Source organism: Glandiceps talaboti, chromosome 3, assembly GCF_964340395.1.
Source record: "Glandiceps talaboti chromosome 3, keGlaTala1.1, whole genome shotgun sequence".
NCBI lineage: Eukaryota > Metazoa > Hemichordata > Enteropneusta > Spengelidae > Glandiceps > Glandiceps talaboti.
The window spans coordinates 4,829,463-4,855,742 of NC_135551.1; the positions used below are offsets into that span (position 1 = coordinate 4,829,463).

General features: G+C 34.9%; 2 protein-coding genes across 4 annotated transcripts in view; both read left to right on the forward strand.

The window, feature by feature from the left end:
• LOC144432916 (low density lipoprotein receptor adapter protein 1-like) overlaps positions 1-5,650 on the forward strand; it is a 40,596-nt gene extending 34,946 nt beyond the window's left edge. For all 3 annotated transcript variants that reach the window (XM_078121220.1, XM_078121219.1, XM_078121221.1), the window contains one exon: positions 1-5,650. This exon is cut by the window's left edge and continues 2,425 nt beyond it. The gene's annotated coding sequence lies outside the window, so the exon portion shown is untranslated.
• A 3,602-nt stretch (positions 5,651-9,252) lies between these two features.
• LOC144432706 (uncharacterized) overlaps positions 9,253-26,280 on the forward strand; it is a 47,949-nt gene continuing 30,921 nt past the window's right edge. The window contains exons 1-2 of the mRNA XM_078120973.1: positions 9,253-9,286; positions 9,587-9,662. Coding sequence (XP_077977099.1) covers positions 9,609-9,662 — 54 coding nt within the window. The 5' untranslated portion in view covers positions 9,253-9,286; positions 9,587-9,608. The remainder of the gene's footprint in view (positions 9,287-9,586; positions 9,663-26,280) is intronic.

A 26,280-nucleotide genomic window follows, 5' to 3' on the forward strand; every position in this document is an offset into this window, starting at 1 on the left:
ATTTTATTTTGGAAATTTATATTTACTTGTGGAAATAACTGCAAAAATCATGCTTGAACTGTTTGATATTTGTCATTATAAAACTTAAAAGGTGACTTATTAATAAATGAAATAACAGATACAAATTTACACATTTTCTTTTCATTATTTTCATGTTTTGAAATATTTACTGTAAATTTCAAAGATGTTTGGAAGAAGACATTTGATATTGGTTATAGTTTATCCTAAGAAGCTAGGTAATTGAACATTTTTTTTCCATGTTTGTGAAGTTGATACCAAAGTATACTTTAACATCTCATAATTTACACATTGCATAGATAGTTTTAATCATATACTCCTAAGCAGCTACCATATATTGATTGATTCACAGAAAAATATTGGACCAGACTTTTCTGATTTATAACACTTTTTTTTGACAGTTTCAATTCAATTTATCTCCATCTTTGACATATTTCACAAATTCATAAGTTCAAAAAGACTCAAAATATGACATCCTCCAGAGAATAATTCAAAACAACTGACAATTATGACCATATATTTATGAAAATTATAACCTGTTATCAGAAAAAATTGGAAGGTGTGTAATGTTTCAGTGTGAAAAGGTTGAATATGTTGATGTGTTCGTACAATAATCTATTTTAATCCTTGCCAAGTTAAACTGGATTGTTCCACTTTAAACTGGTTCAAACCTGATAAATCTATTTTAGTCCTTTGAAAGTAAACTAGATTGTTCTTCAAACTGGCTTAAACCGAATCAGTCTATTTTGTCCCAATAAGCTTAAACTAGATTGTTCCACTTCAAACTAGTTGAAGCCGGATCAGTCTGTCCAGTCCTTGCCAAGTTAAGCTAGATGACTAATTGAATGAAATTAGGTATAATTTATTCGTAGCCAAGTGAATTTAAACTTTTTAATACTTCAAACCGAATGAAACTAGATCTGACTATTTTATATCTCAAAATGATCTGTTGAAATTTTTATTAAAATGATATATAATACAGAAACAAAATATTGAACACATGATTCATCTGTTCAGATCATTCTGTATTTATTGCTTAAAATGATTGCTTGGAAGTTTAAAAAATGAAAGAGTGAAAGGGGACACTTTTCGACATTTCTTTGAAAGGGTAACTTTAAAGTTGTATTTTATAAAGAGTGAAATTTTGATAATTTTTTGACAACCAGTACAGCAATGTACTGCTGAACATGGCAATGCTAAACAATGCAACAAAAAAACACAACACTTAAAAATCTCTGATCTTAGCTGCAAATGGTTTGATATTTGCACCTTCACTGCAATGATAAAGTGAAATATTACAAAGTGCTAAGATAAACATAGCTTATCACTGATTGTGATTATGATAATGACGATGACGACAACGATGACATGACAATAACGAAGATGGTGATGACGATGATGATGATGATGGTAGATATGTAAATAGCTGAAGAAGAAATAAACCGTTAACTAGCTGAAACAAATTTTAAGGGGAATTAATGAGGTTTTAGATTCAACAGTGCACTAATTTATTTTACAAATGAAAGAACATGATGGTGAATGGTTTTCAAAATCTTTGATACTGTAATAGGGATAGCATTATGGCTGATGATATTATGACCAACTTAAATGTCGTAATAATCTGTATTTTCTACTGTACATGACTTCAAGGGATCTGCCAGGGCCAATCATCTCTAAGTTTATGTTATCTATTGTCAAAATACAACAGCACAGGTATTATAAGAGTTATTCTAGTCTAGTCCTTTACCTATTATGATCATCTCCACAGTATAGTCAAGTGGATTTTTCTAAGGTCAGAATTCTGTTTTTACCACCTTCAAAGATAGCTTATGCCTTTGGAACATTGATATAAACGTGATGACGTTATTGTGTCATCATGTAACTTACATGCAAACTGAAGGTTGAGTTTGTAGTAAACTGAACAAAGTAACCAATTACAACCACCTGTCAATGTGTGATGGATTACTACTGACATGTGCCGTTAATCCCTTCCCCAGCAGGAGATTTAACTAGATTTTTGATAGAATTTGTTTCACTCTACGTTAGAAAGAGGTCATAGAGAACAACTACATGTATAGTAACTAGACTAGAGTTATTATAGTTATCAAATGAGTTATCATGGATTCCAGGTTGTCCTGTTCTAGATGTGTACACAGGGACATTAAATACTTTGTAGTCAAAGGCATACAGACCTCTAAACATTGTATCTAGACTACTAAATTTATAAGATACATTGTAGTCAAAGGCATACAGACCTGTAAACATTGTATCTAGACTACTAAATTTATAAGATACATTGTAGTCAAAGGCATACAGACCTCTAAACATTGTATCTAGACTACTAAATTTATAAGATACATGGTAGTCAAAGGCATACAGACCTCTAAACATTGCATCTAGACTACTAAATTTATAAGATACATTGTAGTCAAAGGCATACAGACCTCTAAACATTGCATCTAGACTACTAAATTTATAAGATACATTGTAGTCAAAGGCATACAGACCTCTAAACATTGTATCTAGACTACTAAATTTATAAGATACATTGTAGTCAAAGGCATACAGACCTCTAGACATTGCATCTAGACTACTAAATTTATAAGGTACATGGTAGTCTGTTTGACCACAGACAGGTAACACTGTAGTTTGGCCAATGGATATCAAACTGGAAAATTGTAGCTGAAACTGTTTACTGATTACCAACCCATGCGTGTTGAAACTGACTACAAGAATAGATGTTAAATTCTAGCTCTGCGACAGTCTATGAATGGTACACTATAATTTCTATCATATTGCCAAGTGTTTTGGGACACAAATCTGTAGTTTGAATTGAAAGGTTTTATTTTTTAGAGATTTGTGCCCATATTTAACAACTTTAATGCTGCAAGGATTCCGGAGTCAGTATCTCCTGAATTTGAGAAACATTTTATGTTGATTGTAACAAGGATTTTTGTCCTTTCCACAACCTTCAGTTGCTAACTGTCAAATTCTATTCCACTCATCACCTGTGCACTGTTCATACACTCTCTACTCCACTGCCACAGTTCTTTCCTTTCCACGCCACCTGTTGGTTAACCAAAGTGTCAGGGAAGATTTAGTGATATGCTGTAAGTGATATTGTTTGTTTGAAAGTAGAATGCAGTTGTCATAGCAACTACTGCATCATGTTTTTTGAGGGGAAAAGTTGTCATACTCGAAAATTGTTAACAAGTGTTGTTTCTCTCTGTCATGAAATGTTAGTGACATTAGAATATAAAACAGTTCAAAACATTGGTTGGTTTTTGTAATTTGCATACTATGTACAAGTCTGTCATCTGATTGGCCATTACTTAGGGTACATATGTACAGTAGTCAATCAGCAGTGATTAATCAGTTAAAATATGTCTACAATATCTTTTGTATGTTATTGGAACTTATGTTGTAAACGTGACCCCCCCCCCCTCCGATCTCCCTTACCTTACATTCGACAAATAACTAGACAGTGTTCTCACAAGATGATTTCAAGTATTGTAACTTATGTATTTGTATATGCTCTGATCAGCCATGAATTCAATTACATCTGTGGAGTACCCAATCAGGCTCTGATCAGCCATGAATTCAATTACATCTGTGCAGTACCCAATCAGGTTCTGATTGGCCATGAATTCAATTACATCTGTGCAGTACCCAATCAGGCTCTGATTGGCCATGAATTCAATTACATCTGTGCAGTACCCAATCAGGATCTGATTGGCCATGAATTCAATTACACCTGTGCAGTAACCAATCAGGCTCTGATTGGCCATGAATTCAGTTACACCTGTGCAGTAACCAATCAGGCTCTGATTGGCCATTACTTTGACTACATCTGTGCAACAATCAATCAGTCGATATGCCTATAATACCAATGTCATCACATTTATGTAAACACACAGTTTGATATCATGTATTTTAACTTTACATTTGTATTTAGTATTACACAGTGAACATGTTTTCATAGAGCATTGTTAGCTTAACAAGTTCTGTTCGTTTCTGTTATTGTTTTTGCTTTTCTGGTCTTTTAATATTTATGCTGTAGTTGTAGTAATGAAATATTACTTGTTCTTTGTATAACACTGAATTGGGCTTTTGTTTATAAAATACTTGAAGCTGGTAATTAAAGCAGCTATAGCATTCACTATTTTGTATTGTGTGGAAAAGTGTTCATTGCCCAAAGCATCGGCAACAAGGACACTCTAATACCGCCCTCTAGCAGTGTAATTTCGAATTCTTTTGTTTTGACTGGAGTTGGCCATGCACAGTTGATTTATTGCATTAGGGAGCAGTGTTCCTTGTGCAAAGGATCAGGCTACAAGGGCATTCTAATATTGCCCTCTAGCACTGTTACATTAAATTATTTTGTTTTTGCTGGTTGGTCGAGATGTTATGGATTTAGTGCATACATACTTCTTGAAAAGCAATAACTCGCTGTGCTTCCTGCTTTCAGTAATTTGTGTATGGATAGATCATACGCTAGTATAAAGTGAAATGATGTCAGTTACTGTTGCAATGATACATTCACAGTGGTTTGTCAATTGTTTTGGTTTTCGTATGTGATTGGTGTTGTGTCATGCTTTGAGCTTCAAGCTCTTTTGCAATGTTAAAAAGTTTCTTTACAACGTTGAAAGCACTCAATGAAAGTCTTTTAATTGTAGAAAGGTGTCATTGTTTTTGTACAGAAAATAAATAGCAAACCATTCACGTTTTTTTATGAAAACTTTGATGTTAATGCGTAAGTCATAAACTATGAAACATTAAAGGGTGAATGCCCACTTCAGGAAATAAGGATGTAGACTTTTATGTTCTTGACAGTCATTTCATGTTTTCACATCACATACATTTCATGAGACTGTCAAGGAACACGGAACTGAAAGTTATGTAACATTCATTTTCATAGCAATGATCTGGTGTTGCCTCATAAGAAGTAGCATACATGCATATGTATTAGATGAACAATAAATAACCATTATTATTTACCTGAAGGTAATAAGCACTTTGGAGTCATGAAGATGTATCTAATACATATGCATGTGTACTAACTTCCATAAAGCAATGCAATGGTGTGGCCCACTGCCTATGAAGCCATTTTTGATTTAGTTATTTGGCAAGTAGGTGAGGTTTATGTGAATGTAAAACCATTCAGTGACCCTCTATAAGCCAAAGGGCTGTTATTTCCTGGAGTGGCGTTACTGTTTAAAGGTATCATTGGTTGTTTTAAGTTCGTGAATTCACGTAGCTATTGGATAAATTTGATTCATGTAAAGTAAACTAAGCTAAAAGCCCATGTTTTGGTACAGTGCTTGATATTATTTTGATTAGTCATATCGACACTGAAATTAACAAAGTTTATATTTGTTTCAAGTGATATATTTATCTGTATTAAATTTAATATTTATTGTTATTATTATTATTATTATTATTATTATATTGTTTGTGGTTTGATTGGCGGACCCAAAGATTTAAATTTGAAGAGTAAACTCATTTGATTAATGCTAATATTTTGATGGTACATGTACAGTCTGACGTCAACGTCAGGTATGAATGTTAATGTAGGTATTAGTATACATACCATTATATTACTGTGGCCCTGAGTGAAGTCAATAAAATTGTATTTAGTGCATAAAGAGTGTGTGAACATTTATTTGATGTTTATTTGATGTATGTATGTATGTATGTATGTATGTATGTATGTATGTATGTATGTATGTATTTATTTATGTATGTATGTATGTATGTATGTATGTATGTATGTATGTATGTATGTATGTATGTATGTACATGTATGTATGTATGTATGTGTGTGTGTGTGTATGTATATGTGTGTGTATGTATGTATGTATGTATGTATGCATGCATGCATGCATGTGTGTATGTGTGTGTATGTCTGTCCGTCTGTCTGTATGGATGCATGCATGCACGTGTGCATGTATGCACGTATGCATGTATGCTTGAATGCATGCATGTATGTATGTAGGTATGTCTAAGGATTATGTCATAGAGGGCGCTATACTGCCCTAACCTATCCGCAGCGTTCTCAAGTCAAATGAAGCATTCTGAAAATAACGAAACTGTATGGTAACCGGCCTTTTCACATAATGCCTGGTCATTTCTAGCAAGGTCAGTTCTAGTTTTGTCTGACAATGTCGAGCCACACGTATTTATCCTATTCTTTAGGCTGGGGTCAGAATTTACGGAAGGGGAGGGGGCTGGAGAGAAATTATTTTGATCAAAAAGAATATCGCGCTCTCAAAAAAGCCCCCCCCCCCCGAAATGAACCCAAGAATTTTCGTAGCCCCCCCCCTTCCTGGCTACACATATTTTAATGTGTAATTATACAGCTCCCCCCTCCCATCCCGCTCCACTTCAGAGATGTACAGCATACAACACTACATTAAACTAACAGTGGAAATCAACTTCAGTCCATTGTCATAGATATATGTCGGCTTTGCGAAGGTCTCACATTGGGCTGTACTTGGAGATACTTAGTCAGCAGGGTTTTACCTTACAATCTTAATTCTGAGCAGAAATAGCATCCCCCATGATAGCTAGTGAGGAGGGTGTGGGAGGGGGAGGGGGTGTAAGCACTTAAAAAAATAAGGACATATAGGAGGCCATTTAATGGCATAAAATTTCAAACCATACATACACAATATCGAAAACCATAGAGTACTTTAAAATTGTCTTCAATACCCCAATTGTACTCGAGTCAATGCATTATTATACAACTGCATGTTACCTGCATTTTAACTTACCTATTCATGGCCCCCTTTGAACCCTCAATATTTTTCATGCCCCCTCCCATTTATCCCCAGCTCCCCCCCCCCCGCCGTAAATTCTGACCCAGCCTTAACATTTACCAAGCAGGAATTACCCCCCCCCCCTCCATTGGGATAATTATCCCGATCAGAATAAATTGTTGTATGATACAAGATTTGAGATGATTGTGAAATGGTGAGAACGGCATGTCACACTCTGACTATAGTGGCGACTTTCAAACAACTTGTCGGCATGAGATGTAACGCAACCATTGATGATTGACTGTGATACCGAAAAGATAATTGTCGGTCAGAAGTGAAAGGAGTTTCGTTTCTTTTTCCAATAAAGATTTTCAAAGGTAAACTTTTTCAGCTTCGGCCTACCTATAAATCTGCGATGTCTAGGAAGGAATCCTCATTCGATCGTGAACCTTAAGATAAAGCCGAAAAAGATGTCCCGTGTGAACCAGTACCATTGCACGGCGAAGCGGCAGCTAAGCTTTCTCCGTGTTTGTTATGGCTAGAGTCGCAGCCTGATTGTGAACCTACCCAGTTGTTATTGCTCCGTAGTTTACCCAGAAAAGCAGCAGACAGCCGTGCAATGAAACAGAAACCCCTGACTTCGTTTTTCTGAACTTTATTTTTTCTTCTCATTGAGTGGCTAAATTGCGGACACATCGTTTTATACACATTGATACAATTTGATTACATTTACATGTCAGTGAACACTATTTATAGATGCAACCATGACAACAATACGTTCTTATCAGCTGTCCACCACGTCGTCGTCTTTCTTGTAAATACGTTTTTTGATTTATTCTACACATATTCAATTCAACAATCTTATATTCAACTCTGTATTTAGTTTTAGTATTAAATAAGTACAATTCATTAAAAAGGGTTTCTATGTAGTACGGTACGTTTCATTTGTCTGAGAGTGCATGTAACATGTGTAAGTGTGATATGCAGCGTACGTGTACGTTCATTCTGTATGAGTGACGTCACTCGTACTTGAGACTTGCGAGCTCGTAACTCTGCCCGTACTTGGTCAGTTTTGGGCCAATTACTTACATGATGATACATGACATTTGAACGCCCCAGTGCATGTGAATACAGGTATACATGACACATGTGTTCTACTCTCAAAGACCTACAAAAAGCTACCTCGTTAATTAACATAATACGAATAAAGTACAGAAATCACGTTGTACGTGTTTATCTTGCACGGGATACATATCTATATCCCATCTACTTCTGCCCCTTTTACGAAATAACAGCTCTGGTTTGCTAGATATGGAAACCTTGACTAGGCTCACTGATCTTGATCATTTAATAGCTTTGGCTTACTTCTGGGAAAAGAGCTGTATCTTTTTCTATATTTTAGGGGTCATTTTGATGGCCTGAAATAAAGAAATAATAATGCATATGATTACTAGTATTTTTGAACAGGTTTTCACATGAAAATGGAACCTGTATATTATTTCTCATTATATTATACCAGTATATTGATGTGTAAGAGCTTACACTGACCGCACTTACCATTAATCTAAATATAAATTTGTCTCGGACCCTGTCCTAGAGCATCAGTCATCAATCCTAGAGGGAAATCCCCGACCCGAAAAATCTACTGACGTATTAACTTCCAGAAAATTGTAAAGATCAACCTGCCGCCATGTTCTCATTCCAGTGAGTCGCGAACCGGGGGGGGGGGGTCCCTCCCCGTCTCTAGGCAGTCAATGAACGTTAACTAGCGATAACTGAAGCATGTACGTACCACCTGAAAGTGTATCATAAGTGTTTATATAGCGTGGTACTGGGGACATTATTATGGATAACTTATTTGACTCGCCTCATATATTTCGTTCACTGGTTAAAACCGAGTGGTATAACATCCCCAGCAGGGGGTGGTTTATTGCTTAAACAATATATAGTTTTAGGTTATTTAATCTTTGAAAATAACTATAATGTGTCACAATCGAAGCGAATTGTTCTGTTTTTCTATTTTATGGAACAGGTTAAACTAATTTGTGCACACCTGTTAATATTTCCATACATACTTTTACTTGGACTGAAAAGAAACAACACGAATATGGTCAGCATTATGGGTTATTCTATAATCTAAAAGTCACTTCGTGGAAATATAAACATATGAAATTTTCGAACTGCTTTTGTAAGAACTGGTGCTCGATTATTTTCCGATAATTCGACGAATGCTAGCTGCATATTTGATTGATAGGTTTTATTGAAATGTTTTTCACGAGTGTTTCCAAAGTTTTGGATTCTCATTAGTTTATAAATCCAGTACCCATTTATTTGACATTTCTGAGTAATTACAATAATTGTAATTTAAGAATAGCAACCTAATTTCACAGCATATTGTGTTATTTTTGTTGTCATAAATCTGTATGTAAATAAATACCCTTAACACAACTTAGTTTAGTCAATTCGACAGTGTAGGTTGGACGCAGCAGAAGAAGATATTTGCCAAACAGGTAGGACTATTTCTAAGTAACGGCACACCTCTTAGAATAATATAACAAACGTCAATACTCAACACATTTTCTGTGATCAGTAGGTTTCTTTTTGCATTTTTCTGAAACGATACTAGGACATGTCGTTTCTTTCATTTCGAAAAAAGGATTCGTATCAGCAAGTTCCTGTAAAAGTACAAATGTGCGTTAATATATTGGAACATTATTAAATGCTATATTGCGAAGGCATTCATACTAGTATTGTAACCATAGACGCTCACTCAAATTTAATATATATATATAAATAAATATATTTTTCAGATGTCTTGTTGTTAGCTGGTGTATGATGAAGCTCACGGTCTTTCTACTGGTCGTGGTAGCGGCAGCTGCATTTGACGTAAGTTTTGACTTTAGTTATCTTATCAAAATTGTAAATGACGAATGTATCTCTGTTGTAAGAATCCTGTAGTAGTATATGCAGGTGTGATGTAAATAGGTTAATACGACAAAAAAGTCTTAACTTTTCCCTTTGCTTTCCTGCTGGTAGAAATTGTCACTGTGATATATCTTCCCAGATATATAAAAGGGCATAAAAGTGTTTGTTAGTGACAACATGTTTTCAGAAAATACGGTAGGCAGTCGGAATCTTTTTAAAAACGAAATTACGTTTACCAAATAGACAATACTCATAATCACTAGTACTGTTGCAATATTTGTGTGATAGTTTGTTTGATGAGGTGACACTTCTATGTAGAATAACACATTGTACAATATACGGACTGCGCTGTTTTCAATTCAAGCTACGGTCTAGCATGAAAATTTACAAGGAAATATAAAAATCAAAAGAAACTCGACTCTTTTAACATAATCACCAAATTTAAAATGTTGAACAATTTCATAAGGAGTAGACAAATTGTGTGGTTCCGATTACATTCAACTTTAGAATAGGTGGGGGTAGGTAGATTTTTTTTTTATTTATTTTTTTTTTCATATGTGAGTGCCTCGCTCAGGTAGTTATGTTTTCCGTTGTTTTCTGTATGTTCTCTGCGTTATTGGTTTATTCCCATCAGATGTAACGCCATTACAGATTGGAAGAACAGTTTTATATTGTCTTTTTAAGTTGATGACAATTTCCGCATCCATTATTTCTTTTGGGACTTCTTGATTTTTGCGATTTTATGATTTGTTTTCTCGAATACGTAAAAATTTTTTTTAGGGTCGACATAAAAAACAAGGTGGGGTCGGGTAACCGGAACCAAAAACAACTTTTTTTTATTAGGCCTAAAGAAATCGAAAATATCATTTTCAACCAAAAATACAGAACACAATTAAAAGAAGTGACATATGTATATCACATATCATTGTACAAAATAGACTAAGCCTTAGGAAAAAAATATAAGCAAAAAACTGACAAGAAGTTTCGGACAAAATAATGTATCAATTCTGGTTTCAAATTGAGCACAGGGGGGGGGGGGAGTATTTGAAATATTACAATTTTATATGAGGCTTTCACTATAACGTTGATGCAATACTGATCAGGCCTACCAACATTATAACCATCGTCACTAATTAGAAAGTATTTAGGAGTCATTAATCATTCAAGTCTTGTATTGAATTTTTTAGTCTGGATACCAAGGTAGTCTCTAATTAAACCAAGTCTGTTCAAAGTCCTCCAATCACCACACTCAATGTGAGTGGGGGTGTAAATCTTAACGATACCATATAGGAAGTAGACTACGCATTTCTTAAAACACGAAAATAATGTAAACAATTTGACTTGGCAGACTTGACACCAAAACCCCCCACATTTTATGTAGGTTTGTACATTTGATCTAGTCTACTAGTAGCACTTTGCCAGAACTATCTTTACTCACTTGTACTCAAGGTTTACAAGTGGCCAAGGTACTGAATAAACCATATATACATATATACATCCTTTGCCAAAACCAAACAAAACCTTTTAGTTTCAGAATCAGTCCAATAAAGTTAATTCTTCTCATATCAGTTAGGTTCGAGATGAAGAGTTCAATGTAAGATAAAAACAACTAAATTATTTTATAATAATATGACTTTATTATTCCCCGATACAAATTATACGTCAGTAAAGAGAGAATGAATGATTACATTAAATAAATAGTAAAGGGATCGTTAAAATAGTTGTCTGCCAACTAATCTAGTCCAATCCCACAGTTTTTAGTTAGGCCTCAGGTCCCCACACCCTCTTCTAAATTAATTGGTCAACATTTGGAAATTGTTTCAAACCACACAATCAATTTTAAATCAGTATGTAGTATGTAGTGCTATGAATACAAAGTCAGTATGTAGTGAGGAAAAGCGGTTCTTTTATTGACACTTTAAAATGTATTTTAGTGCCATACATTTACTATAGCGAAAATTCATCCATATCTCAATTTGACGACATTTTAAAGGAAATATTTGTATTTAGGGTTCCAGTCCATCGAATGTAAAATCGTTTTATATACTGAGATCTAAAATGGTCCAAACTCCCACCCTAAATTAAAACAATTTAGTTGTTTTATCCTAGATTGAACGATTGATCTTATTATAATACAGAAATGGCATGGTTACATACATTCCATGCCAATGCTGCACAAAGTTGATCAACGTACGCCATATAAACTAACGGTAGTTAGCTGTGGATAACTGTGGATGTTGTGGAATGGAACGAGGCTAAACTATATATTCCAATGGACATTTCTAACCCTATCACTCCTCGAATCTGAAACAGCAAACACAACCCATAATTTTAGTAACTTTTGAGAAATATTCCAAAATCCCCAAATAGAATGTTTTTGATCTTAAATGTAGGCGTTAGTCTTTTATTCTATTGTATTAATAAATCATCAGTTCACTCTAAGTAAGCTTGGCGTTGTTATTATTGTTGGTGAGTTTTGCCTTTATTCGTCCTTAACTAAATGTTATTGAATTGAATTGAATTGTAATTTATTCCCCACAAGAAATAAAAATACAGAAAAGAAATAAATGATAACATCCAAAAGGAAAAACGATTTCAAGTTGTGGGTGAGAGACTAGAAAATAGTTTTCGGAAAACTAATTGAGTTTAGCCACTCAATTTCAAAAGCATCGAATTGCATATCATAAAAAATGTTGTGACTGTAGTTGCTCAAATTAACACGGATTACAGAGTCAGAAAACAACAAACAACAATTGTTTACATTAATAAGAAAACAGATAAACACACTACGGTGATACGAAATTTACATGTCAACTGGTTAAAGCATCATGAAAACGCAAATAACTAATAACCTTAATATGTACTTAGAATCCAGTGCTTATATTTTGATTTAAACCTAGCCCTGTTAGGGATATTTCTGGTATCGTTGGGTATTTTGTTCCATAGCATGGGACCGGCAAATTGAATTGAAGACTGGCAAAGTCAGCTAGTATATTTTGGAACATGAAAATCTCCTCTTAGTTTACAGCGAGTATTGCGATCATGTGCAATAAAAGAAAAGTAGTTATGGAAAATAGGTGGAAGATTATTGTTTAGTGCATCATGCACAAAAAGACCTACTTGAAACTCATATTGTTTATATATGCCAAGTATATCAAATTTTTTGAACAGGGCATTCGTATGTGCATTATACTTACTACCATGTATAATCCGAACAATCTTTTTTTGTACAAGTAAAATGTCCTTTAAATGCGTTTTATACGCACTTCCCCAAGTTTCTAGTCCATAACTAATATGTGGCAGTATGACAGTGTTATAGAGCATGACAAGAGTAAAACGTGGAACCATATATCTTAGCTTATAGAAAATACCAGTTAATTTACATGATTTCTCCTTTGTGTGCAAAATATGCTGCCGCCAAGACAAATTGTTGTCAAGACGAATTCCAATGAAAGATGTACAATCAACCTCCTTTAAAAGCTTATCATCTAGAGTAATTGAACCAGTGACTGAATGTTTACTTTGTTTACTCTTAATCACCATATACTCGGTTTTGCTAGCATTAATGGTCAGTTTGTTAGCGTTACACCATTTATTCACATTTACAAATTCGAGTTCAGTTTGACTAAGTGATACGTTATTATGTACGGGTTTGAAAGATTTGAATAAATTTGAGTCGTCGGCATAAAGCCTGAAATTAAAAAATGGTGATGAGGATGAGATGTCCTTTATATACATTAAAAATAAAATAGGGCCCACAAGAAACATTTAATTTATAGGAGTCTATGTTGTTTATGCTAACATACTGACTTCTGCACTGCAAGTAACTTTTAAACCACTGTAAAGGTAGACCACGGATTCCATAATGATCAAGTTTTGAAATTAAGATTGCATGAATTAACTGTGTCGAGTGCTTTTGAAAAATCAACAAAGATACCAATTGTCAAATGCCCTTTATCAAGTTCATTTAACAGGCTTTGTATCAAATTTACAAGCGAAACTTTACAGCTAAATTTATGTCTGAAGCCATACTGATGTTCATATAACATGTCAAATTTATCTAAGTAATTCATCAATTGGCTATTAACACTTTTCTCAAGTGTTTTGCTAATAACTGAGATCGGTCTGTAGTTACCCAAATCGTCTTTATTACCTTTTTTGAAAAGAGGCAAGTTTCGAGCGACTTTGAGGTGATCTGGGAATTTTCCCGAACAAAACGATAAATTAATTATGTGGGCAAGCGGAATGGATATGTTATCTTTGGCCTCACGAATCAGTTTAGAAGAGATGTTGTCGTGTCCCGTGGCTTTATGGATATCGATATCTCTAATAATTCTTTCAACATCATATTGTGTGACAGGCTTAAGGAAAAAAGATTGGGGAGATTTTTCCCAAGGAAATCGTGGAATGAGATATGGTCATTATGAGGTATTTTGTTCGCCAAATGCTCACCTACTTGAACAAAGAATGTGTTAAAATCTTGTACAATGTCCTTTCGTTGCGTATGAACTTCCTCAGTGCCATTATGGTTGTGAAGTGCCTGCGCATGGAATGTAGAAAAGTCCCTAAAATATGCATCATCTGCAGCCTGTTGTGTCTGAATTGAATGAAAACATGCAAATATAGGAAAATGGTCTGAGATATCAGTCATAATTGTACCCGAATCGATTTGGCCATTTGACACGTTTGTATATAAATGATCAATAGCAGAATGGGAAGTACTCGTTATCCGTGTTGGTGTGGTAATTAATTGTTCAAAATGGTAACATGCCAAAGTGTCTAATAAATTGTGTGCGTCAGAGTTGGAATTTCTGGTAACATCTATATTAAAGTCCCCGACAAGAAAACAGCCATTATATTTTCTTTCATGTGCACAGAGGATAAACTGTCTATAAAATCAATCACATTACTATCAGGTGGTCTGTAGATGTTACCGATTAAAAACACTTTCTTGTCCACTTCAACTTCTAGCCAAATTGATTCTGCACTTGCGACTCTAATATTATCGAGAATGTTATAGGAGAGACACTCGCGAATATAAATACCAACTCCACCGCCTCTACCTTGGCTTCTACATTTTACTTCAAATGAGTAATTCGGTATATTGTGTAACTTACTATTGTGAATTTGCCATATTTCTGTTAATGCAATTATGTCAAACTGTTTACGTAAACAATGTTCATAAAAAAGTCTAAATTGTGGGTAATTTTTGTTTAACAACCTAACATTAATTTAATATGGGAAATTGCAAACATGTCATCACTATCAGACAATGCTTCGTTAAATTGGCTCAGGGAATAAGCTGCACAATTTACATCAAACGTTTGTTCAAAATTCTCTACATTGATAGCCATAGATTACTTTTAGATTTACATTTTAGTGGAAGTGTTACGTGGAAACAAGGGTGTGGTAGTGGATTGAATTACATACCAAGAATAAAATGTAGCTGGATCTATGTAATTTTGCATAGTTTAAGTTCATTGGTTATGGCAGTAGCAACAGATTGGTCCGATTTCTTCACATATATTTGTCCGTTACGTGTCCATAAATATTTATAATGTTCAGACTTTCTTTTGTCGTTTACCAACTTCATTAACTTTCGTGTTTTAGGGGTCAGACTTTCTTTTGTCGTTTACCAACTTCATTAACTTTCGTGTTTTAGCGGTCAGATTTTCGTTGATGTAGATTCTGTTTCTATTGGAGTATCCAAAAGTATTTGTATTTGAGATTTTTTTCTTATTTTTCATGATAAAGTCACGATCTTTTCTATGGGTGAACTTGATGATGATTGGTTTTGGTCACCGTACCTGTCTTTGCCCCATTATGTCTAAGTTGTTCCTCTCCATGGTGAATTTCCGCCCAATCCTGTGTGTAACTTCGATGTCGTTTGCAGTTATGCCTGGTTTTATTTTCTGCAAAACCTTGATCGCGACGTCGTCTGTATTTTCGTAGACTTCCAGCGATTCGGGAATACCATGCATTTCGATGTTCTCTCTGCGACTGTAGCGATTTTGATCTTCAGTTGCGTTTTCAAGCTCGCTCACTCTTTTGCTTAGGTCTTCATTATTTCGCCTCATTTCTTCGTTTTCTTTTTCAAGCGCAGTTATTCTACCTCTATATTCTTCGATGAGAGCATTGAAGAATTCAAGCGATGTAGTAGTGGTATTCTGCCATTCTTTTATCTCGTTTAGATTTTGCAGGAGTGTTGGGATAAGGTTTACTTGAGAACTAATTTCAGCTAGGTGTTGTTCAATTGAACTTTGAAGCAACAGGTTGGAGTGCAGGTTCAGACAGCTGTGATCGGTGTCGTCTTTTAGGTGAACTTGGCGGGGAAATTGGTGGAAAACGTTTGTCTTTGCATTTTTTGCATAAATAGAGATCGCCTTGAGTGAAACTCACACCTTTGGTTTTGTCACAGTCATTGCATTTCGGCATCGGGATAATGATATGGACAGTGGCGGGAAATAGACAGAATTATTCAAATTAGCCCAGGTGACAATGTACTTGAACTTGGAAGGTAATCAGGCAGTTGGTACCCAGTGTAGTAGAAAATCTGTAGAAGATTCTGCCAGGATTTTCTCTGAACAAATGTCGAGATTTCCGCAACATGTTATAAAGTTACTTACACTTGGTCTTTACGAATAGGTATACGACGTTTGGGTGATGTAGAGTCATCTAATACTGCAATATAGTCAAGTTTACCAGGAGCTCAGAATCGACGTGTTTGCTCGAACAACAACGCCACCTCATTTAGTAAAGAAGGCTGACATCAGGGTTAACTATTAGATCTGTCCCATGTAAAGTGGTCGCCCCTTGTGAATTTAACCGCCTGAGACCCTTAACCCACATTGACTTGACGAGTGGCCGGAGAGTCCAGGGTCTTCTCCCGTTGTATATAAATACCGAGTCCAAGTCCTTCGGGTGGTGATTTTTACGAAGCCTACCATCATGACCATATAGCAGGCTGGGTGCCATGGCACATATGATAGTCAATGACACGTGTTACAGCTACATCAAGGAATACGTATACTATATGTCAAGAAAGCGATATTAGGAACATAGAAATGATTCCACGTTCGGACATAGTAAAACCTGAATCTACGGTAATGATGAATTACACTATAATAGATGTTGATGTCATATTAAGTTAAATTAGTTTCAAACATTGCAAATTACCACATGCGCATATGATATGCCTTGGAGTTACAGTGTGTGAGTAAACCATCTCAGATGTTTTAAGCGTAAATTGATTGCCTAACAGATTGTGAATAAAGGCATGTATTTATGAAACGTATGTATAAGGAATATGAAAAGAATGTATATTATAGCAATATGCATATGGAATGAAATATCGTAGTAAACGAACGCTTACCTTATTTTTTAACGTCATGATAACTGATAAAATAACACTAATGCGGGGAATCTTGGATTGAATCTCTGGCCCTTAAAGGCACTTGAAAGATACGTGGGTACAACTGTTGCTATTGTGGTAGCCTTTATATGAAAATGAGTGACGTACACAGTTCAAAATATAACATGATGCAACTTAAGATGAATGTTTCTGCAATGTTGGGAATTAAATGAATCGTTGAATTCTGTAAAAGAAGTACTCTAGCAAATGAAATACATGCCTGTAAGAACAACGTTTAACGGCTTCGGGTGCCCTTGCAAAAGTTTCTACATAACTTGAAAATATACAATATCCATCCATCCATTCATCAATCCATCAATCCGTCTGCCGGTCGGTCAGCCATCGATTGTCAATCAATCAATCAATCAATCAATCAATCAATCAATCAATCAATCAATCAATCAATCAATCAATCAATCAATCAATCAATCAATCAATCAATCAATCAATCAATCAATCAATCAATCAATCAATCAATCAATCAATCAATCAATCAATCAATCAATCAACCAACCAACCAACCAACCAACCAACCAACCTACCAACCAACCAACCAATCAATCAACTAACCAATCAATCAGACAGCACGCATTAATAATGTTCAGTCACCCAGTATGTAGAGAAAAAGAAGAAGTAGATTCAACAAAATAGTGACTAAATGTTCTTAAAGTATAAGAGCAAAGAATTTCGTCATAGTCAATTGTATACGTTGTATTCAACTGAATTTTTGTTCCAAACACAACTTGAAAATTTTACCTGATAAATTGTATACGTTGTTCCATGCAGTGTGAGAAGTACGATTTTCATAAACAGGTGTTCGTTCTGTTTATGACGTTTGACAAATATTTAACGACACATTTAGAATTATCGTAATTTTCAAACTACACCCATCTGTGGTATAGAGAAGCTAATTTCTTTGAAAAGGCTATTTGCAAGTATTATTCTAATATATTGACCATGTGTTCTTTTATAGACCCTACATTAGGGTCTATGGTTCTATTCAGAACTTAATAAAAGTAACCCATTTTTTAATTACTTAATTTTCAATTTCTAAAGGTATGTTTTGTGAGACTGTGGTGTTACATAGCATTACAGAGATGATTAATTATTGCAAAATTTGCATAATATGTTGAACAATTGCCCCAACGTCGGATTTTACCCTGGAAAATCGCCGATGTGATACCTGGATTTCGACTACGCAAAAAAGAAAAAAAAGAATACTCTGTTTTTTCCCTTATACGTGCAAACTGTATATGAAGAGTATCAACCAGTAGGAATCAATCACCCATTTTCAGTCGTGTTTATAGCCATACTTGTATATTTCCATGGCAATCAGACTTGGCGACAATTAATTATCCCCACTTTCACATAAATTGCTCAACCGTTCGACTTTACCTAAAATGTGTTGGAGTGGAATCTAGATGTCGACTGCTTTCTGTACCGTAAAATGCCAATTTATTTCATTTTTCCTCCATAACTTATCTCTCAAAGCGTACACTATCGACCAGTAAGTCTTTGTATCTACCACTATCATTATTTTTCTAGCTAGTGCTTGTGCTTTGACTAAAATCCAACGTCCTCAGATGTTTGTGCAAAACATGAATAAGACCCGAGATAATGTTGCATGTTGCCAAACAAATTTAGCAGCTAGCCATGTTTAAGGCAGGGTATTAGAAAACGCAGAATTTGTTCAACGACTACTAAAGTTTAACATAAACATTTGCGCCAAAGAGTTCGTCAAAGTCAATTGTACACTATGTAGATTGATTAATATTTTCAAATTACACCCATCAGTGTTAAATATAGGAGCTCTATCGCTAAAGTTCCTTGGGAAATAATAAGCTTTCTTTATACTGGATAGTTCTTTATTATGTATATAAACACTTGTCTCCCAATTGAAGTCCCGTGAGAGCCACAACCCATGGGTTCAGTGTTAATGCAGGCGGAAACCGAAGTACCCGGGAAAAACCTGCGTTATTTGGTAGAATCACTGAACGACACTCTTCTTAATTACATAGAGCGTTGTAAATATAATCAAGCCCTGAATGGTTTCGAATTCCGACCGCAGTGGTAAAAGGCAAATGGTTTAACCACTCTGCCACCGACAATCCTTACTTGCGTGTACTAAGCTTATGTCAGTATTGGCCATATTGTGCAAACTTGTAATACTTTAATTTCCAATTTCTAAAGGTACTTTTTGTAACCGTTTGCAACCGTTTTCTGTAAATATAAATGTCAATCTGTTTCACCGACAAACTTATTAACGCGGCTATCATAGTCAACTTCATTAATCTCAAATATCGATCGAATGCCGTCAGCCCCCGGACTACTTGCTCAGCAAAGGATGTCGTATTTTGTCAAGTATTCAGTCTTAGTGCTGGCGTTTTATATTTACCTGTTGGTCAAGTCCAGCTAAGTGTCCACAGTAACGAAATTTACCAACGTGATATAAATGAGCTCTGAAGGTATATATGTTACACAGATACAAATAACAGGGACATGTAAATCGCTAAACTACTCAGTTGAGAGAGTTTAACATGTTAAAGATAGTATGTTTTCATAAATACCGAATAGAATCATACAAGTTTTTTTTTTACATTTACAAAAAAACACCAAAACTAAACAAAAGCACCCACTTGTAAACGAGCTGTGGACATAAGTCATAATAGGTAATATTAGGATACTGACTTAACGGATTACTGATTAATGCAATGATCCACTATTGCATGAAATCCAGGATTCAGTGCATACAATTTAAACAGAGTTATTTTATTTAGAACTGTTACCATCGTAAATCTAGTTTGCAATAAAATTACCAACAATACGGGTGTTGATGTCAAATTTGTATTCAAAGAGATTAACAAATTACGTGCTACTAATGATGTTTGACAAGATATGGAATAATAACATAGTTATAAGTGTAATTAATTAACGTGTATATGTATGAAATTCACACTGAATGTTTCCATACATTTAATGACACAAATCAGAAATAACTTCATGAGTACAACAAAGTGACATAAATAATGAGTATATTTGATACTGAATAATTTGTGTCAACATACTTTAACAATAAAAAATATGATGATAAAAACAGAAGTAAAATCACAGACAATGTAAAAGGTTAAAGAGAATCAAACAAGTATGAATTTAAAGATTTGTTTGAAACAAGTTAAGTTTGTAATACTGATAATATAAGGTGAATTGTTCCAAAGTTTGGAGCTTTCAAAACTAAATGACTGAGTAAACCGACGACAATGTGGAAGTGGCAAATACAAAAGATTGTTGGTGCGGTTGCTGGTCCTTAATTCCATCATGATGAGAAGTTTTATTTCTCTATTTGACATCCAGTCATAGCCTGTACATAGATGTTGATAGAGATTTCAGGGGTCCGAAAATAGTGGACGACTCGTCGATTCTTACTATTCTGCCATTTCCATTTCAATTAAAATCATCCAAGGTGTTCGTATCGTCCGAATGAGTTTGGACAGCATGGTGCATTAACAACTTATTGCGATTGACCAAGTGAAAAACGAGAAATGTACTAATGTTTAGTGTTTTTTACTCTTAGACATGTTACAAAATCTTTCCCAGTATTAATCTGAACAGTGAAACGTGTTGTCATATGAAATTCACAGACTAAAAATGAATTAAAGATAAGGGAAATTGTGAAAATTGATGACAAAACGACACTTCACAAAATGATCCATGAATAATCAATCATACCAAGGAACAGTCGATCAAGGAAATATGAAGAACTTTGTACTGAGTTTGTAGTTTGCTGATCACTGTTTGTGGATGTTTTCGGCCTGCAGTACGAACAATTCCAAACAACAGAAATAACTTTACCTGTACACGAATTTATAGACTCCACATTCCAAATTTACAAGGTCCCCATAATGAATCGTCAGATTTCCGTGTTGTCTTGTTCAAAAGTTGATATTTCAATCTTAGTAAATTGAGTATGAAATTTAAGGAAATCAACTGCAGAACGGCTGTCACAAGTACTATTTTATCAAACACCAAAAGTCATATCTTTGACAAAACACGTGCTGGCCAACATGCTAAAGTATACAGTGAAAGGAACTGATTAGGCCTAAAAAACATTGTTTGGTTCCGGTTACCCGGTCGATCCAACCTAGATTTTCACGGCCGACCCTAAACGAAAACTAACATCACCTTAAAAATGAAAATGTTCTTCCAATCTGTAACGGCTGTACATCTGATTGAAAGATACCAATACCACAGAGATCTATTGGAAAACAATGGAAAACATAACTACTTCAACTAGACACTCACACATGGAAAAAAATCTACCTACCCCACTTATTCTAAAATTGAGCGTAGTCAGAACCACACAATATTTTAGGCCTTAAAGGGCAAGTCCAACGAGATTTTCCTATCAATCCGATCGGAAATAAAATATCGTATGTTACAGAATATTATTTTTCTATACGTAATATGACCCCTTTCAGGCATAAGTGAAACAATTCCACATTAAACATATATCTTTGCCGAATGATCTCAATACTAGTATACGTGTGTAATAAGTTTGAGGGCTTACAGAGTGGCAAATGACAGGTACGTATATATACACTACCCAACTACTCAGACGGTAGAAATGTAACCATGTAGGTTTGAAATAACGATAGTTCCATTACCATAGTGCTGTTCCATATTCCATTTTTGACTTCATAAAAAAACTTGTGAACGGTGTGTAGACTTAAAGGATTACTCACTATTAATGATTGAATTAAATACAATTTAATCTGATTCTTTGCAGAATTAATTCACCTAGAACTGTCACCATGTAGAAAATCTAGCTTATAATATGACGACTTTTGTCCAAACAGTACAGGTGTTGATGTCAAAATTGTATTCAAAGAAATTGAAAATTACGTGCTACTAATGATGTTTGGCAGGATATGGAATAATAACATAGTAATAAGTGTAATTAATAAAGTGACATATGTATATGCAATTCTTATAATGGTTTCTGTGCAATTTGTTTAAATTCTAGTCTCTATACATCAATCATTTTGTTCAATATTATGGCATAAATAATGAACACATTTGATGTTGGATGAAATTAGCTTTACCGGCATTGATATAATTTACCTAACTGGAGTCACACAATATTGAAATGGGGCAATTAGGTGGTGTGGTGTCGTGTTGTGGTGTGGTGCGGGTGTTTGTTTGGTGGTGGGGGTGTTATAGTGAATTTAGTATCAATGATACAGTGGGGGCCATCCTGGTTTGGAATTTGCAAAGAGGCGGTTAGAGACCTTTGTGTACTAAAACCAACACCAGTCCAAAGAAACTGCGCATGTCCAGTCTCTTATCACCATAGTTGGAAGACTGTGATGGCGTGAGTGGTAATTGGATGAATATTACGAATGTCCTTCATTCCTCCACGATCACAGTTCCTATTTATCATCCAGTCTTGCAAATACACAATGAAATAATGGATGATTTCAGAGGTCTAAAATGTATGCATTAATCACCTCGTCAATTCCTACACTGGCTTCAACTCGGTCATTTTTTTATAACTTACGTAAGCAAAGATATTCATTAAAACTTTACTCAGTTGAAAGTTGGAGCATAAGTAGGTAATACGCTTTGTAGATATAGCGACCTCACGGTGTTTCGTACGAAAGATTAATGTTTGTGTGGAAAGTGAAAATGTTGTGGTAACCGGAAGTGCTGATTTTAGGATTCGTTCTGAAAAATATCGTCATTATGCGACTACAAGACAACACCAAGAACTGCAGAACAACTCCAAACTTATAGAAATGAACCCTATCTGTACGAACATTTATAAACTCACTCCAATTTGAATCTAAGTAAAGTATGGATAAAAGTGAAGACATGTTAACTGAAGAGAAAGGTTATCATATTATTAATTGTATCCGAGCAAATCAAAACATTATTATGACAAATCGATCATGATTGAAAATTTCTATCACATGCTGTAGAGTATCATTATTTGTCGCGTGATATGACCCCTTTTCTGAAACATGTAAACTAATTCCGTGCAAAAAACCCCATATATCCTTACCAAATATTAATAAAAATACCAAGTGTGTTTTTTATCATTAATTCCTGTGTATATGATGTACCAATCTGACAACCTGTATGTATTGATAATGTGTCCATTATACAAAGTTTACAAACTACAGGATAAAATATACACTTACAGTTTACTTCGTACAAAACTTGTAAATAATGACCCATTAACGACACGACACGACACGACATCGACATGGCGTGGTCACAATAGGTAACCTTTTAACGAATAATTCACTACAGTAATGGCTACTGATTAAATATATACGATTTAACCAGGGCCGTAGCCTGACCAAATTGCCAGGGGGGGGGGGGGCAGAACTTTGTCTAGGTGCAATCATGCATTTACAATTTAGAAAAGTGGCTAATTTACATAAATGTGCATATAATTTACTTAATATATATTTTAGCATACGCAATTAAATATCGTATGTAAGGCTAGAAAAAATAAAACATGCTGGTCAAGGGGTAACCTAACCCATCACATTTGGGTAGGTAGGTAGAATTTCATTATTTCACAATACTTGACAAGGATAAAACAAACTATATATAATGATAACAAACTATTTCAATCATCTTGATACTATCTCTTACAATTTGTCTGCATAGCTACAGTTAGGAAATGTACACAATTCACGGTTAAATAAATGTTGTAGTTCCTCTCACCATCTCTTCTCAAAAAAAGTTAAGCCCCACCAAATGAAACTCAAGCATTATTTTAGCCACCCCTTCTGTTACCTACACTAAAGTGGAGATATGAAATTACGTGGTACAATATGATACATTAAAATAACAGTGATAGCCAACAACAATAATACTCTGAATGAGATTACTTTCCACAGGATGTGGATTTCGCACGCATACGGAGATGTCTCTAATTAGCTCTAACGTATACAGGGAGGTACTTAGCCAGACACCATCCATCTTGTTTTGGGAGAAAGACAATTATCACCTTGATTGCTACTGATTGGAGAGACAACTCCAAAGGTGAACAAATGAAAATAAGACAGTGTAGGAGGCCATTTAGAGGCATAAAATATCAAACCATAGACATAATTTAAAGTATTTCAATACGTGAATATGGTAATAAAATACCAGAATTCAAACAATTATGCTATACATAACATATTATCTGGAAGTGTATTTTGTTGTGGCAAAGCTGAAAGATATTTTGCGGATGTGCACTTGGTAAATGACTTCTCCTGAAGTTTAATTTGGTTCCAAAAAATCCCGAATAAAGACTAAAACATTTCAAGACTTTCATACTTTGATGGCCCCATGACTCCCATGGTCGTAAACCTTTGCTCAATTCTTTTTAGTGCACATTGGATATACAATACCTTAATTTAATCTCAATTTAAGCTTGTATGCATCAGCACAGCCAAGTAAACCACTGTATAAAATATTATATAATTTGGAATAGACTCAAATGTATATTGTTACATGTACTATTCAGAAAATATAAAGAAATATCCTTAATTGTGACACAAATGCGAAGCCCGCATGATATGAGGATATATTGCCCATCACCAAAATAATATATGGGTAGGTTGAACAGCTTTTTCATTTTTTCTCGCCTAATGTCACATCTTTCAAAGTAGTTACCGAAAAGATATCACATTCAAAGTAAAAAAACCTCAAACTTTTAAAATAAAAAATGGATGGTGCTTTCTCAAATAAGTAACACAACACAATAATCATTTTCTTTACCCTACTCCCAACACTTTTATGGCCCTCCTCTATGTTGGAACCCAAGGTGAAATCAGTGAATTCTCCTTGTCATTATCATTATACTGGAAATAATTGAAGTTTGGATTTTGATGTTGAAGGTACAGCTCTGTTTACAAATTCAGGGCCATTCCTTCCATAGCAAGTGGTCGCTTCAAAATGAATTGCGGAATAACGCTAGTGTCAGTGCAATGAGATAATTATATCAAACAACATTTTAACCAAAGACAACGTCGAACACAATTATTGAAAGTGGATCTTTAAAGAGTGGATCTTAAATTGCGTTTAATAGTTTTCAGGGCCACCAAATATTCCAAAAAGAGGTCTGCCGTTTTATCAGTAAATGTTTTAATATAAGGAACAAGATGTAAATGAGATCAAGTGCATCTTGGGAGTCACTGCATACAACAGGCGACCTCACGTTGAACGACTTTTTCCGTCTTTTTTTTTTTTTTTTTTTTTTTTTTTGAGTTTCACTCTGACACTATTGCGACTTGCTATCTTCAAATGAAGGAGCTTTCAAGACTACTGTTACTCGCGGAAAATGCACAGTGCATGTGAACTTCTTTTGTACTTTCCCGCACATAGCATTTCTAAAGTTACGAATTTTTAATTTGCTATGCAGCAAAAAGTTACAATTTTTAACTGGACATAATTTTATTCAAAGTTAAGCCAGCGTACAATAAAGATATAAGATACATATTAGCGAGGAGTCAGTGTACAGTCACTTTTGTCTTTAGTGAACCATCAATTTAAATCGCGCATGCAAGGAATTATCACGTAAATAACGATTTTAATAACATCGCTATGTATTCAAAAAGTCGCTTTTTTCTTGTTTCCCCCCCGAAAATCTCTAGGGGGCAGCTGCCACCCTGCCCCCCCCCCGCAGGCTACCTGATTCTAAACAGAATTAATTTACGTAGCTGTTGCCATTGAAAAGATTGCAACAACCACTTATTGTCAAAACTGCACAGGTGTTGATGTCAAATTTGTTTTCAAAGAGAATGACAAATTACCTCCTGCTAATGACGTGTGACGAATAATAACGTAGTAATATATATTGATGTCATTGTGTTGAAATAACATAACTATTGATAAGTTTATGAGCCAGAGTATAATGTACATATTTGATACTGGAATCAATTGAGTCACACACACATAGGAACTAGTTTTATATGAACGATTCGTGCCATAGATGGCGCGGGAACTTATACTGAGTCACCCAAACGATTATTGCGCAACTGCACCTGTGCTATATACGGCGGAACTCTGAAGGGCGCCACCAGCGTTCACATATACAATCAACGAACTTTTATTTGGCTGCTAAATACATGCGTCAACAGTTGAAAGATAGAGTTTGGCTTTGCTGTTGAA